Below are 16,128 nucleotides of genomic sequence, written 5' to 3'. Positions count from 1 at the left end.
TCCAGCTCCAGGGGTCCCCTCCAATCCATCCCCAGCTGGCCCACGCAGAGATGGTAACCAGTGTCCCGGGTTGTGGGGCCACCTTTAGCAAATGTGTGCAAGGTCGGAATGGCTGGGGCTGGGCTGAGGGTCTCCAACCCAGTCGAGGAAGAGCCAATCAATGCACAGGAGCATCCGAGATGCAGAGAGAAACTCGGGATGGGACACGTGGGCCCGGGGAGCCCAAGGGGAGGAGTCAAGGATGATGCTCCACCAGTGAAGTGCTCCAGGAGCTCCTCCACATGCCCAGGAGTGAGAACGAGAAAGAGTGCGCAAAGAGGCCTGACCCCAACCCCGGCAGCCTGGTGTGCAGATGTCGCAGCAGCCGCTCGGAGGAGGTGCTGTCACCAGCCTCAGCTCACAGCAGAGAGACCAGGGAGGCTCAGGGGTGTGTTCCAGGCCACACAGCTACTGAGAGAAGATGGGGATGAAAACTTGCATCTGATCCCCAAAGTCCTCTCCCCACCGGACACTGTCCTAGCAGAAACCAAGCCGCTTCCTTTGCTGTTAGTAACCAGGGATGGAGGAACCAGGAGCAGCACTTGGCTCTGAGGGAAGGAGATGGGGCTGACAGGGTGTTGTGAAGGAGACATCCCCCCTCCTTGATAGTTTTAACTATCAAGGGAGATAGTTAAAATATATTTTAGGAGGAGTTTATTTTTTGGTCCTGGGGCTTGAATGCCAGGGGCGTTCTACATCTGAGCTACATCTCTGGCCCTTTTTATTTATTTATTTTTAAATTTTGAAGTAGGGTCTCTCTCTATGTTGCTGAGAGCCTCTTAAGTTGCGAGGCTGGCCTTGAACCTGCGATCTTCCTGTCTCAGCTTCCAAATACTGAAATTATAGATCTGTACCACCACTTCTGGCAGGAGGAGTTTGTTTTTAAGCGGGATATGCAGAGGAGAAAGAGCAAGGCAGAGTGTGAAGTCTTTGCTCTGACTCATGGGTCTAATGCTGAGCTGGTGGGGTGGGGCAGCCGATCACAAGTAGAAGGAGGATGGCCACTCTGGCCCTTAAGGGATCCCCTGAAGGACCTGGGGGATGCAGAGCTCAGGAGGGGGCGGAGGCCAGCACACCTCCCCCTCACCTTCCACCTGTTTCTTCTCTACAGTGGGCAGGACAGTCGTGGGGGGTTAATGAAGGAGCTGTGATGTGGTCAGGGTGGCTGGCTGGAGGAAGTGTGGAGAGGTGGGGCAAAAGGGGGAGGGTGGAGGCTTTCCCCTCTCTCTAAGCGGGTGAGGTTTGGAGGTGAGGACATGGAGCGGGAGCTGAGGAGGGAGGCAAGTTCTGAGGCAGCCTCGTGGAGAGGGGGCTCAGGCCGGCCTTGGGGGAGCTCCGCAGCCAGCTGAGGTTAGGGACTTTGGCTTCCCGGGTGTGCAGTCCAGGCAGGAGCAGGAGGGTGGCAGGTTCTGGGGGAAGGTGACCTCAGGTCTGATCCATGGCTGTGGTTCCTCCCCCAAGGGCACAGGAGACTGGCGGGGCTGTGGGGAGGGTGTTCAAGTTGGGGCAGGGGGCTGGGTGGGAAAGGGGCCTCTCCTCTCTCCTTTTGCTCCACTTGCCCATCCTCTAAGACCTGTCCAGCACTCGCTCAGCTCAGTTCCTTCTGGCAAGATCTGGACTAGGGACAGGTCTTGTCCTTAATGTTGCAGGGGATAGGTTGGGGGGGAAAGGTGCGTGGTGTGTGTGTGGAAAAGTAACCCCCCCCCCACCACCCAGACAGACAAACAGAAAAACCGTGGATTCTTGTCCTAAGCTAAGAATAAGTATTCATCGCTTGGACAGTTGCTGAAGATTTAAAGAAGTTTATTAAAAAGAGAGAAATATAGAGATAGTTACAGCCTTGTGCCGGAGCGGGGCACAGGGGGGCAATTCGAATGAAAATGCCAAAGAACACCAGTTTACTGAGTTTTTATCCTGTCTAAGTCCAGCAGGTCCCTCTGATTTTTGGAGATCATGTTACCCCTTATCTCCAACTCCAGCTCTGCTTCTGTGGCTCTGCTTCTGTTATCTCTCCAGCCGAATATGGCCTAAAGGGGGAGACATCTCTGTCTCCAAACACAGGCTCAGATTTATGGCCTGAGAGGGAGGCATCTCTGTCTCCAGACACAGGCTTTTACCTTTCGCTTTTACCTTTCGTATTCTCCCCCAAAATGTGTTAAATTGTTCTTAGGAATGCAAGGACATGTTAGCTAACCCTGGCTTTCTTAGTAAAGAAGATATATTTCAAGATTGGACATCTTTCCCAGTATTGACACATTAATACATTTTAAACCCTCTTCCCAATACCAGTACACTTAACACTGAACCCAACTCCAGGTCCACTTTTTTTCTCTGCTGCCAGATGGAGCCTCCAGGACTGGGGCTGGGGTTTTGGTTTTGCAGAGTGTGTGGATCACAGGCATTTACCCGACACGGAGTCTATATTTAAACTCCTGTTTTCCTGATGTTCTACAATGGTTTTTTTTTTTTCCCAGGTCTGGGGGTGGAATCCAGGGGCATTCTACCTCTGAACTACACTCAGCCCTATTTTTTATTCTTTATTTTGAAACAGAGTCTCAGCAGGGCATGGTGGCTCGCTTGGGAGGTGGAGGCAGGAGGATCACGCTGGTTCGGAGCCAGCTGTGCTGGCTTAAGAGACCTTGTTTCCAAAAAAAAAAAAAAAGGTCTGGGAGTGTAGCCCGGAGGTAGAAGGGCTTCCAGGAACCCTAGTACCACCAGAAAAAAAAAAAAAAAAAAAAAAAAAAAGAAACAGAGTCTCAGTGAGTTGCCGAGAAAGTCACTAAGTAGGTGAGGACATCCCTGAACAGCGATCTTCCTGTCTCGGCCTCCCAAACGCTGGGATTTCAAGCGTGCACCTCCACGCCCGGCTTGGCTATGTTTAATGGTGGCCATGCTTGCCAACAAATAACACCAGCAAAAACCCATGTAAATAAGATGCCTGGAGGCTTGGCCCCGCCTATTCTTGCTCTGCGTTTAATTTCATTTCCTGAGGTCAACTCCTTGCAACATTTGGATGCCAGCCGAGCACCTCTCAAAGCCTGGCCTTGGTTTCCTTGGCAGGTCAGGTCCAGTCAGAGCTGAGCCCTGTGCAGGGGAAAGCAGAGCCGGGAGGTTGGGGGGAGTCTCCCCTAGTCTGTGACCACCAGCTGCTGGGGCAGACGCCAAAGGATTACTCAGCTCAAAGCTTTGAATCTGCTGACAAAGCCACCAGAGGCCACCTTATCACTAATACAATTATTCCCCCAGGGGACAGGTCAGCAACTTCCTCTGACTCCCCAGGCGGGGGTGGGGGGGTGGGGGGTTGGGGGTTGGGGGGGTGGAGTACACAGGAGGCAGGTAAATCCCATCATGCACTGCATCACTGGGTCACAGGCCCGAGGTATGATCAGGGGCCTGCACAGGGAGGATAGAGTGTGTCTTAGGCTCCACAGCCAGTCTGTTTGCATCTCAGTAGCTGCAGGGTTTGGTTTTGGCACAAGTCCTTTTGATTATTTATCTATTTATTTATTTGCGGATATGGGGATGAAACCCAGGGGCATTCGACCGCAAAGCTACACCCCCTGCTCTATATTTTATTTTGAAACAGAGTCTAAGTTGCAGAGGGCCTCACTAAGTAGCTGAGGCTGTCCACAAACCACGATTTTTCTGTCTCAGCCTCCAGAATGCTGGGATTACAAACGTGCACCACCATGCCCGGCTGGCAAAGTCCTTTTTAAACTCCCACCCCTGCATGTGTCTTCACTGTGAAGTCAAGCTGGCAGCAGGTGCATGGCTCAGAGCTGGGCTCCCAGTGAGTCCACTTCCAGAAACCCACCCACAGACATGTTTTAAAAAAATTAAGTACTTGCTGGAGCAGGCCTGTAACCCTAGTACTAGGGAATCTGAGATGGGAGGATCACAGTCTCCAGGATAGCCTCAGCAACTTAGTAAGATCCTCAGCCAACTTCTGGATACCCTGTTTCAGAAAAAAAAAAAAAATTAAAGGCCGAGCTGGGCATAATGGCACATGTTTGTAATCCTAATATTCGGGAGGCTCAGGAGGATCACGGTTCATGAACAGCCTTAGCTACTTAGTGAGGCCCTTTGCAACTCCGTGAAACCCTGTTTCAAAATAAAGAATAAGGCCTGGGCTGGGGAGGCCGCCTCCTCCCTGGGCTTGCCCGGGCGGCCGCCTCGGCGATGCCGCTGCTCATGGATGGGTGGCGCATGCAGCTGCCGCAGTCCACCTGTGAGCTGGTGCGGGCCCACCCGCCGCTGGAGGCTCCATCTCCATTCTGGGCTCTGATGAGATGCTACCACTTGTCACACTGGTCCTGAGGCACACAGGTAATGGGGCTACCTGCCTGACCCATTGTGACGGTGAAACGGGGGTTTCTTCTGAGCCCCCCAAGATGAAACGGGGGATTCCTGAGAAGAAACCTGGAGTTTCATCATAGATGAAACGGAGTTTCTTGAGAAGAAACTCGGCATTTCCTTACAGGGTTCTTGTCTATGGTGAGTGAAGAATGACACCTGCAGACCTCAGGAAGGGGAGTAAAAGGTTTATTGGAAGCAGCAGAGAATGGGGAAAGGTGGCTGAACACCCCAAAGGGGCTGGAACTCTGGGGTCCAGCAGCTGCCTTCAGGACAATACTTGAGAGTAGCCCAAGCCGAATTGCCTTCAGGTGTAGGCTGCTTTCTTCCAGAGTCCACGCGATCTGCCAGAAGGGAATAGGAAAAGTGGCAGAACACCACTCGGGCTGTCGGGTCTCTGGTTTCCAGTAGCTGCCTTTAGGTCACTACCCGAGTGTCGTCCGAGTCAAGTGCCGTCAGTTGCAAACTACTTTCTCCCAGAGTCCACACGATCTGCCAGAATAGAGGTGCAGGTCACCCCTAGGGGCCCTGGTCAGCCTTGATGTCCAGCAGAGGCCTTCAGGTCACTACCCGAGAGCATCCCAGGCCATGTGCCCTCAGTTGCACTCTGCCTTCTTTCAGGGCTAATACAACCTGTGAGAGAAAGAAAAGCTCCCCAATAAGGGGAGGGGGTCCTGAGAGGAAAAAACCCCATATGCTGGCTGGCTAGGGCCTTTGCCCGACATTTGCGAGTCCTATTTTGGTTGTGGTGACTTTGGGATCCTGGGAATTCTGGGAAGTGCACCTCGTGGGAGGTTTCAGTGATGACAGGCAGTTGTCACAAAAACTTACTCATCAGCTTCTTAGTGAATTTGATAAACAAGAAGAGGACATTCACTTGGCGACGTTATGTGTGACAGAGTTAAATGATCGGGAAGAAAATGAAAACCACTTCCCGGTAATTTACGGCATTGCTGTCAACATTAAAACCACAGAGATTTACAGGGCAGCCTTTCAAGATCGAGCCCTGAGGAGGAGCTGTGTGCCGCGCGGGCTTTAACTGGAGGCCCGATGGTTAGCATTTATGATGCAAAGACAGAACAACTCCGCATAGGCCCGTACTCCTGGATGCCATTTCCACATGTGGATTTCTGGTTGCAGCAAGATGATAAACAAATATTAGAAAACCTTTCCACTGCACCTTCGGCTAAGCTCCCGCACTTCGTTGAACACATTAGTTCTACCTTGATGTTTCTAAAAAAAAAAATACCCATCTCCAATGAACACACTGTTTCCTGGAAATAAAGCTCTCCTCTACAAAAAGAATAAAGATGGCTTATGGGAAAAGATCTCTTCTCCAGGAAACTAAATATAGGAATTACCAAAGAAAGTAACTTTGGGGCAAGACAAAGACCATTGGTGGGACTTGGAAAGAAATGAAGTTGGAATCTACATCCGTTGACTCCTAGGTTTTCTCTACTCAATATCTTTCAAATGACTTTCAAAATAAAATCTTATTTTGGCAATAAATAAATAAATAAATAATAAAAAATAGGGCTGGGAGTGTAGTTTGAAGGCAGAAAGCCCCTGGGTTCCATCCCCAGTACCACCAAAAAAATAAAATATAATAAAATAAAAAGTCTGGGAGCATAGCTCAGAGGCAGAATGCCCTTGAGTTCAATCTCCAGTACCAAAGCAACAACAATAGAAAGATTTAATTGCGAGGGACTCCTGTAACAATTTTAGTAAAACATCCATCTGAAGACAACTGGCTGATGCACCCTCCATCCCTGCGGTGGAATGCCATGCAGTCAGCGCAGATGGTGGTGTTTCTGTATTCATTTACAAAGAAATATGCCCACAGTGTTTCTACTTCAAAGTCAGTTACAAAACAGGGCTCATAGTTTGATTTCATGTGTCCCAGGGGGGGATTGCTGGCCACAGATCGTGGGACGTCTCTCCCCTTGGCAGGATCTAGCTGAATCAATGGCTTCTTTCTCTAGAGCAGGGAGAGGAAGGCTCAGAATTCTGAGAGGCAGACACCAGCAGGAACCTTCTCAACAAAACCTCTTTATTCTCTTCTCAAGATAACATTTAGGAATGATCAGATACTCTCTGTGCAGTCTCGGCAGCCCTTGGCTGGAGGAGTTTCCTTCAAGCATTTAAAGGTTTGAGCAGAACTGGAGGGTCCCTCTCCTATCCCAGGATGAGCACACACAAAGCAGTCCGTCCTGGAACTCTGCGTGCAGGTGACCCCCAAGATGACTGGCAGGGACCATGTCCAGGGCAGTTCCTCCCTCCTCCCCGGGCCTCCTAGAGGTGGGCTTCTCCGTTCTCTAGCAGAGCTTTCTAAGGCTCTGCCACAGCAGAAACTCTCACCACAAGCAGAGATATCCCTGCTTCATTCAAATGTTTCATAACAGCCGTGTATCGCAATTACCATCAGGGTAAAAGAAAGTGCTTTTCATTGTTAGAAGAGAAAGTCTGGTCTGAGATCGGTTTCACCTGTAACAATACTGAAAGGAAGTTTTTATGAAGAAGTTAAGGATGAGAATGTAGTTTGTCCTGCTCTCATTCTCTCTCCCTCATTAAACCTGGGGGGCTAACATCTCTAGCAGCTGGTCAAGGGCTGATGGGAGCAGCTGCCGCCCATAGTGGGGGAGCGCACCCCAGGACACGCGCCTACAGTGCTAGGTGCAGCCATGGGAGTGGGCAGGGCGAGAGCCATCTGAAAACTCATACAGCAGCATTTTAAGAGCTCAACAGCTAGGCGTGTGGCACACGCTTGTAATCCTAGTACTTGGGAAGCCGAGACAGGAGGATCGTAGGTTTGCGGCCAGCCTCAGCTACTTAGTGAGGCCCTCTGCAACTAAGTGAGACTTTTTCAAAATAAAGAATAAAGCCGGGAGTGGTGGCACACGCTTGTAATCCCTGCGCTTGGGAGGCGAAGACGGGGATCACGCAGGTTCGAAGCCAGCCTTGCTGGCTTAAGAGACCCTGTTTCCAAATAAAAAAGTATAAAAATGGGTCTGGGAGTGTAGCCCGGAGATAGAAGGGTTTCCAGAAACCCCAGTACCACCAAAATAAATAAATAAAGAATAAAAAAATTAGGTTGGGGTGTAGCTCGGAGGTAGAATGTCCCTGAGTTCAATCCCCAGTACTACAAAATAAATAAATAAAAGTTCAACAACAGGCATACCAGTGAAAACTAACTGATGGATCATCCTACCTATGATATTTATTTCTTCCTAGAAAGGAAACAGCCCGAGGCAGGTGTTTTCAATCTGGCAGTATTGCCATTTGGGGCCATTTCATTCTCGGCTGTGGGTGCCGTCCTGTGCATTGCAGGAAGTTCAGCACAGCCCTGGGCGGTGATACCATATGCGTTCTCTCCCCAGTGTGTGGAAACCAAAAGTCTCCAGATATCGCCAGTGTCCCCTGAGGGTGGCCTTGCATGACTAGCCTCTGCCATGCTGCACCCCGCTTCCCGTGACATATGCCATGTCTGTTCTCAGAGAAGGTAGGGTCCCATCACCACCGACGAGGGGAGCCCCTGCCCCTCAGGCATGAGTGTTCCCGGGCTTCGGTGTGTGCTGACTTGGGAACTATCTGAAAGAATTGTCAAAGCGTCCACAACGTATTCTCTGAAATTCTTTTTTTTTTTTTTTTTGACTTTTGAGTCTGTTTTTATTGGGGTTTGGGATATGAGGGAGGTGTCACCTTGGGGCATGCCCTTCCCCCAGGGAATGTCCATTCTAATCTTCCTGAGGAGTTTTCTGGAATTTTCTCTTTTTCTTGGTGGTTTTGCTGCTAGCAGCCTCTTCGGGTCCACTGCTGACTGGCTCCTCCTTGGAATAGAACTTCCTCTTTTTCTTGGGGACACTCCTGCTGCTGGCCTCTTCAGGATCCGCATCAGTTGGCGTCTCTACTTTGGGTGAAGATTTCTTCCTCTTGGGGAGACTTGTGCTGCAACCAGCTGTCTCCTCAAGATCACTACTAACCAATTCCTCCTTGGAAAATGATCTCTTTTTTTTTGGGGGGGGGGTTTAGGGAGACAGACAGGTGGGTCTTCCATTCCATTCTCCTGAGGAACCTCCTGGGCCTTTTGTTTTTTCTTCTTTTTGGGATTTCCTGTGTCTCCTCGCACTCCTCTGGAGTACTACTGCTGTTTCCTGAGGACGCTAGGGCAAGCGCGGCCAGCCGTTTCTTTTCCTTCTTTAAGCGTTTCTTCTGTTTCTCTAGCTTCCTGGCGATCTCAGCAGCAGCTTCCTCTGCCTGAACCATTGCTTCCTTCATGACGTCTACATTCTTCTGCGGAATCTCTCCAGTCTCATAGAAGGACAGGCGCTCCTCAACTTGTTCTCGAAGCTTCTCCCCAAATACACTCGTGGGAATCTCAGAGAAGCAATCGATTCGGGAGGCAATACTGCATTTGTTTGCCAGGTAACGGGAGATGCGGCCTTTGTTCTTGGCAGCTGCTCGGCCAATGAAGGTGGAGTGGAAAATGAGTCCATATTTTGGTGTGTTACCCCTGGTCTTCAGGGCTCTGGAAACTTGGTCCCTTTGCCGGGCCCTGGGAATCACTCAGACACCAGGACTGGCCGTCACTCCCGCGGCAGAGGTCCGCACAGGTCAGGGAGCCCTGGTCAGCCATCACTGTGATTCCCCCAACAAGCAGTGGGCACCAGAAGTGGCTCCTGGTATGGGCAGGTGCCCTCACTGGTACCTGAACAGGGCCTTTTCAGCCCCAAGGATCTGCACTGTGGATGCCGGGTACTTGGCCAGGTTGGTGAGGCTGCCAGCATGAGCAATGAGACGGGCACCTACCGCTTCCCCAATTAGTGCCGACAGGCTGGGGGCTACTTGGCTCATCTTGGAGCGCAGGTAGGTATGTAGGCTATGGCGGTATTCTGACAAAGACACCACACGACTGGAGAAGCTCTCGATGTTTATCAGGTCGATAGCAGATATGTCCATGCCCATGGAGGACCGCGAGGCATCCAGGATGGCCTTGGCCTTGGCCCCATCCATCGTCAGCTCCTCCAGCTGCTCGAGCTTCTCCTCACTCAGCTCCCTTCGGTTCCCGATGAACTGGGCGATGCGGCAGTACGTGGCATTGTCGTTGACGATCTTTACCAGCTCAGGGAAGTGATACCCGTACCACTCCCTGCCAGGAGCACACCACACCCGCTTCAGCTGCGTCTCCACGGGAGAAGCCTCAGCCTCAGCCCGCTCACCCGTCCGCGTGGATTAAACGAGAACACGCCAGATTCAAATCCCCTTCGACTCCATGTCTCCCCATTTGCAATACAGACCAGGCACAGGGCCTGGGCTGAGGTGTACATGGGGCGGGCTTACTCTGCCTCCTATTCTCTGAAATTCTACCAGTTTATCTTTCTCTTTGTAGTTTTCTGTATTATTTGCATGTTTAATAGTGACTATATAAGGCCGGGCGTGGTGGCGCACGCTTGTAATCCCCGCGCTTGGGAGGCGGAGACAGGAGGATCGCGTAGGTTCAAAGCCAGCCGTGCACACTGGCTTAGGAGACCCTGTTTCCAAATAAAAAAGTATAAAATATAGGTCTGGGAGTGTAGCCCGGAGGTAGAAGGGCTTCCAGGAACCCCAGTACCACCAAAAAAAAAAAAAAATAGTGACTATATAATTATAACCAAGATACAATAAAGCCTTTCATGTTTTTAAAAGAGTGGCTAATTGGAAATAAGAGTAATAATTTTTGTAGGAAATATGTGTTAGGAAGTCCTGTGGCCAACACAGATCTCAGTGTTTCTATGTATAAACTTAGTACACCACCATCAGATAGGTATTATCTCCATCTGACAGAGGAGACTGGCATGACCTGGAGGTTTAGCCACTCGCCCAAGGTCACAGAGCTAGAAAGTGACAGGCTGGGATCCAAATCGAGACAGATAAGCTGGTTATCTTATGAGAATTTATCTGCTTAAGAGTAAGAGAGAAAAAATGAGAACATCACATACACAAAAACATATGTGGATATGTGTGGACATATACTTGCGTACACTGACTAAAGAAAATTTCTCCCTCCAGACAAACTTATGTCTCTAGGTAGGTTGAAAGGCCAAAGCAGATGTTCTGGGCTGTATCTATGGAAAACCACTTTTGAACGGGCATTTCTGTTCCCAGCTTTTCCAGGAGATGCAGAAGCTTTTAAAAAGTTTATTTATTTGGGGGTACTAGGATTGAATCCAGGGACACTCCACTTCTGAGCCATACCTCCAGCCCTATTTTATTTTGAAAAAGTGTCTCACTGAGTGGCTGAGGCTGGCCTCAGACCTCCTCCTGTCTCACCTCCCAAGTTCTGAGATTACAGGCGTGCACCACCATGCCTGGCTCAAGACGCAGATTCTAAACTCAAGTTATGGTAAAGCTGTCAGAGAAAAGCAAAGGTATTTCTCTGTAGGCTTCTATGCTTGTTTTTAATGGAACAGCTTTGGCTGCACTGGGCATGACTGGAACCGCTGGGCGTGTGTGTGTGTGTGTGTGTGTGTGTGTGTGTGTGTGTGTACGTGCACACGTGCACACGGTTGTGAATCTGTCATGACCATGCAGGGCTGAGATGTACTGTGTTGGCACAAGGACGTCAGTCTGCTGTGTCCGCTGTGGCTTATTCTTGAGTCCCAGACAATATCATGACAGCTGCAAGGATTTATAGAAATTTCCCAGATGGAAGCGTTCAGAGGAACAGCATTTGGATGTAACATGTGGCACGCTCTCCTACGTGACTTTTGATACGGAACCATCCTCTGTTTTCTGACATTCTTTATTAGTCACGTTTATTAACTTGGCAGGAAGGCTAACTTGAGGCAACACATTTCTAGCGCCCCCTCCACAGAGCTGAAGGAGGCGTGCTTTTGCAGTAGGGAGCTCAAACCTAGGAATTTTCTAGCTGAGCTACACCGCCAGCCCTATTCTATTTTTTAATTTTATTTATTTATTTATTTATTTGTTTATTTATTTATTTTGGTGGTACTGGGAGTGGAACCCAGGGGCTTTCTACCCCCGGGCTATACTCCCAGACCTATTTTATATTTTATTTGGAAACAGGGTCTCACTAAATTGCTGAGAGCCTCACAAAGTAGCTGAGGCTGGCTTCGAACCTGTGCGATCCTCTTGTTTCAGCCTCCCAAGCGCTGGGATTACAAGCGTGCGCCACCACGCCCGGCTATTTTTTATTTTGGAACAGGATCTCACTAACCGACCACACTGAGGACTGTAGGACATGCTGTCTTCAAACCTGCAATCCTCCTGTCTCCGCTTCCCAAGTACTGGGATCACAGACATGCCCCACCACATCCGGGGACGGTATGTTCTTTAGAAAGACATTCTAGACGTGCTTGAAGCAATTTTTCCTAAGACATAAGGTCTAGGGGGTCCTGGGTGAGGTGCCGGGTGCCCATCATCACAGCCTGGGCTGCGCCCCTGCCCGACACTGTCGCTCGGCCCGCGAAGGTCTCGCCTAAACACAGCGCACACCCGCCCAGCATGCGGCTGGCGCGTGTGCTATTCCTTCACCCTCCTGCTCCTTAACAGAATTTTTCAAAGACATTCTGTAACAGGATATACAGATATGTTGCTTTCCGTCACCAGGTACCAATATAGCTAAATACATATTTTTTCTTTTTTTGCTGGTACTGGGGTTCCTGGAAGCCCTTGTACTTCTGGGCTACACTCCCAGACCTATTTTATATTTTTATTTGGAAACAGGGTCTCTTAAGCCAGCACGGCTGGCTTTGAACCTGCGCGATCCTCCTGTCTCCGCCTCCCAAGCGCGGGGATTACAAGCGTGCGCCGCCACGCCCGGCCATATTTTTTCAATATACTAAATTGTGGCACATTTCTGAGACTCCATTTTTCCTGCCATTGAAAGAGATGATAAGCAGGAGGATGCTGGGATGAAGGTAGGAACTACCTCAACCACTAGGGCCCTTGTGCACAAAGCCAAACAGAGCTGTAAGTCAGAGACATTCTAGTTGATATTACGTTAATTGATAGATTTAAATTTCTTATTCCATTTAATATAATATAGTGTTGAATATAAAATAGCGGTATCATTTGACTTATCTTTTATGTTTCTTCAGTAGAATAAAATGGGCTGTTATGTATTTGATGGTTCATTTTCAAAAATAACATCTAGCTTAGTAGAACATAATCTTTTTTTTTGTTGTTGTTGGATACTAGGGATTAAAACCAGGAGTATTTTGCCTCTGAGGCCCCACCCCCACCCCCAGGTCTCTTTTTGTTTTGAAATAGAGTCTTGCTAGGTTGCTGAGGCTGGCCCCAAACTTTCCTTTTTTTTTTTTGAGAGTCTCACTACTTGCTGAGACTGTCCTTGAACCTGTGATCCTCCTGGATTATAAGTGTGCACCCCCCCGGGGGGGCAATCTTAAAGTGAGACTGATGCATAAAACACTGAAACTTAACATTTTTTTCCCCCTAGAAATCTAAAATTTCCCCTGGAAGTCTAAAATTATTCTGAAAATAAATTCAGGCAAATACGGTTAAAATAAGGGCTCCTTATTTAGTGTGCTATGACAATGGTATTGTGGTTATATTTAATAAGAATCCTTACCTGCTGGAGACACATCCTGAAACATTTGCAAGAGAAGTGAGCCGAACAGAGCTGTACGTCAGAGACATTCTAATTAATAACTGATAATGCTGTGATCCCAGCATTCGGGAGGCTGAGACCGGAGGATCATGGTTTGTGGACAGCCTCAGCTACTCAATGAGGCCCTTTGCAACTCAGTGAGACCCTGTTTCTAAACAAAGAACAAGAAATAGGGCTGGGGGCGTAGCTCGGAGGTAGAATGCCCGTGGGTTCTATCCCCAGTACCACACACACACACACGCAAAATGTGGTTGAACCTGGGCATGGAGGAGTATGCCTATAAACCCAGGACTTGGGAGGCTGAGACAGGGGGCTCGCAGGCTCCAGGACAGCCTCGGCCACGCAGGGAGCCTGTCAGTTACCTAGAGAGACCCTGTTTCAAAGCAAACGAGCAAAAATCAAAAAGGACTAGGATTATAGCTCAGAGGTGGAATGCCTCTGGGTTCAGTCCCTGGAATATAGCACAAATGTGGCTGAAGACTTTGGGCACACTCTCTAGTCTAAAGCTTCTTTTCCCTCTGCTTCTATCGCCTCCAGTCTAAATCTGTTTCCACAGAGCACTCTGTGTGTTTTGTGTGGAGCTGGGCTGATGTGATTCGGCAGAGCTTCCCGGCACTGACTGTGGGCACCACGGTGTCTGGTGGCCACCTGGCTTCCTTCCTGCCTGCGCCTGAGATGGGCAAAGCCCTTTTGCCTCTGGCTGACTCCACACCTGGACACCGACACTGGCTCTTCTCACCCTGCCCCTGCCCCCAACCCCGTCACAGTAAGAAGCCATTATTCATCCCGTTGTTTCTTTGGGTTGCCTGTGCGTGCCACCAAAAACGTCAGCAGTAGGAGACCAGAGCTCCCGTCTGCTTGTCGAAGGGCTGGACACGGAAGAAAAGCCTGGTGATTATTTGTTGAATGACTAAATGTGAAAGCTAGTCCTGGGTGCCTGGTGCAGTTTGCCTCTCTGACCTGGGCCCTCTGCCACGCAAAGTAAACAGGCCTTATCTGAATCAAGAAAGTGGACTGAATTAGTAACCCTGCAGGTCCTCTTTAAGATGTAATTTAGCCTACCAATGATCACAAAATTACGGGGTGCTTAGACACACTTGCAATACTAGAAAGGCCACAAGATGGAGGCGTTGTTCCATGAGAAACGCTTTCTCTACTTCCTAGACTTCCATTCCGGCAATGCTAGCACATTTACTGGAAGCTGAGATTGCAGAAAACTTCATTAGTAATACAACTTCGGGCAGAGGATTTAAGATCAGTGATGAATCCAGGCAAAGTCATCCATTGTTTATTACACACTTTTGTTTTCTCCACTAAAGCACCCAAGAGAAACTTATAGAGTCCAGGAGACTCTTGTCTACCCTGGGTTGGCATCTCCATCCCATATGCTGCTTCACGGCTGTCATGTCAAACGTTTGTCCTGACATGTCAAAAATATCCAGACAATGGGTGTTGGATGGTTTGTTGCACTGAATCACTGAATGGTATCTTGGCACTGGATGGGCGTGGTGGCGCACACTTATAATCCCAGCGCTTGGGAGGCTGAGACAGGAGGATCGCACAGGCTCGAAGCCAGCCTCAGCTACTTAGTGAGGCTCTCAGCAACTTAATGAGACCCTGTTTCCAAATAAAATATAAAACAGCCAGGCAAGGTGGCACACGCTTTTAATCCCAGCATTTGGGAGGCTGAGACCGGAGGATCGCGGTTCTCAGACAGCTTCAGCTACTTAGGCCCTTTGCAACTCAGTGAGACCAGTTTCAAAATAAAGAATAAAAAATAGGGCTAGGGGTGTAGCTCGGAGGTTGAATGCCCCTGGGTTCCATCCCCAGAACCACAAAATAAGTAAATAAATATATAAATAAAATAAAAAATAAAAATAAAATATAAAATAGGTCTGGGAGTGTAGCCCAGAGGTAGAAAAGTCCCTGGGTTCCACCCTCAGTGTCACCACACACACACACACACACACACACACACACACACACAAATATATATATATATACACATATACATGTATATGTATATGTATATATGTATATACACACATATGTATATGTATATGTATATGTATATGTATATGTATATGTATATGTATATGTATATGTATATGTATATGTATATATGTATATATGTATATATATGTAGCATTCCCTAACAAAGGATTTCCTGTGTTCCTACAAGAACTATGGAGGTGGCTTGTCGTAATGGCTGGAGGCTGCTTTTGGCTAAACTTTTGATTTTCTGGATTCTAGAGGTGATTGCTTGAAGGATCAGATTACCAGGAATTTGGAAGCCATGTGCAGGAAGGTCGTTTACTTCGTCAAGACTGGGCACCATCGTTAGGTTAAACCTGGACAACATGCTGTTTACCAGGGTCTGGTATTCCATACCAGATGGAATTCTGTAACCATGCTTGGCTGGGAGTCCTTGTCTTGTTACATTTTATGGTAGGAAAAGAGTCTGAAAGCAACAGGGTTAGATAATCACGGTTTGGACTGGAAGGGCGCCTCAGTTGACGCTCAGTGCTGGGCAGGATGAAGCGCAGAGCAGGCCTGAGAGCGGAAGCGAGGTCTGGAAGGAGGCAGCAGAGACAGTGGCTGCCCCAGAGCCCCGGGGACACTCGGGTGGTCAAGCGTGAATGTCCTGGACCCAGACCTTCCTGCTGCTTCCCCATTGTGTGGTCACCACCGGAATTAATGGACTATTTCTGGGTCAAGGCTGGAGCAGCTTTGCAGGGGCTCAGGAAGGAGCCTGGGCGGGTACCATGGCCTCGTTTGCCGCCAGGGGGCGCCCGGCGCCTCCTGAGAGGCCCGAGCTCCGCCCCAGGAAGCCCATTTGAATCTTGGGTGGCTTCAAGCTCCTCATTATCCCAGTGTCGCTCACACTTGGTGCCCTTCATATAACTGCCAGAGGAAAAGAATGATTTCGCCGACCCCCCCAAATTGGATTAAATAATTTGCTGTTTAATTATCATGTTACAAATAGCAAAGTAAGTGGAGGAACTCTTCTGTCACAACAAACTAAAAACGAAATCACTAACTAATGATAAAAAGAAACCACAATCTCCAAACAAATAGAATTAAAACCAACGACATCGACAAGGGAGATC

At 48.9% G+C, this 16,128-nt stretch overlaps 1 protein-coding gene and 1 pseudogene across 2 annotated transcripts; one reads left to right on the top strand and one right to left on the bottom strand.

The window, feature by feature from the left end:
- The first annotated feature begins 4,218 nt into the window (after window positions 1-4,218).
- On the top strand, window positions 4,219-5,740 carry LOC308260353 (protein N-terminal asparagine amidohydrolase-like; annotated as a pseudogene). The gene is made up of 2 exons: window positions 4,219-4,275; window positions 5,102-5,740. The product of its transcript is annotated as a protein N-terminal asparagine amidohydrolase-like (transcript).
- A 2,330-nt stretch (window positions 5,741-8,070) lies between these two features.
- Window positions 8,071-15,356, bottom strand: LOC308260352 (nucleolar protein 56-like; the record flags this gene model as incomplete). The annotated part of the gene is given in 7 exon segments (XM_080691650.1): window positions 8,071-8,414; window positions 8,417-8,499; window positions 8,502-8,917; window positions 9,098-9,538; window positions 11,767-11,866; window positions 12,980-12,995; window positions 15,198-15,356. Coding segments are annotated over 7 exon segments (1,503 nt in total). The 3' UTR covers window positions 8,071-8,126.
- Between the last annotated feature and the right edge of the window lie 772 nt (window positions 15,357-16,128).

This window comes from Muscardinus avellanarius (genome assembly GCF_963383645.1).
Source record: "Muscardinus avellanarius genome assembly, chromosome: 3".
Taxonomy (NCBI): Eukaryota; Metazoa; Chordata; class Mammalia; order Rodentia; family Gliridae; genus Muscardinus; species Muscardinus avellanarius.
The sequence above is the reverse complement of the archived record's forward strand: the minus strand, read 5'-3'. Positions and strand labels throughout refer to the sequence as shown.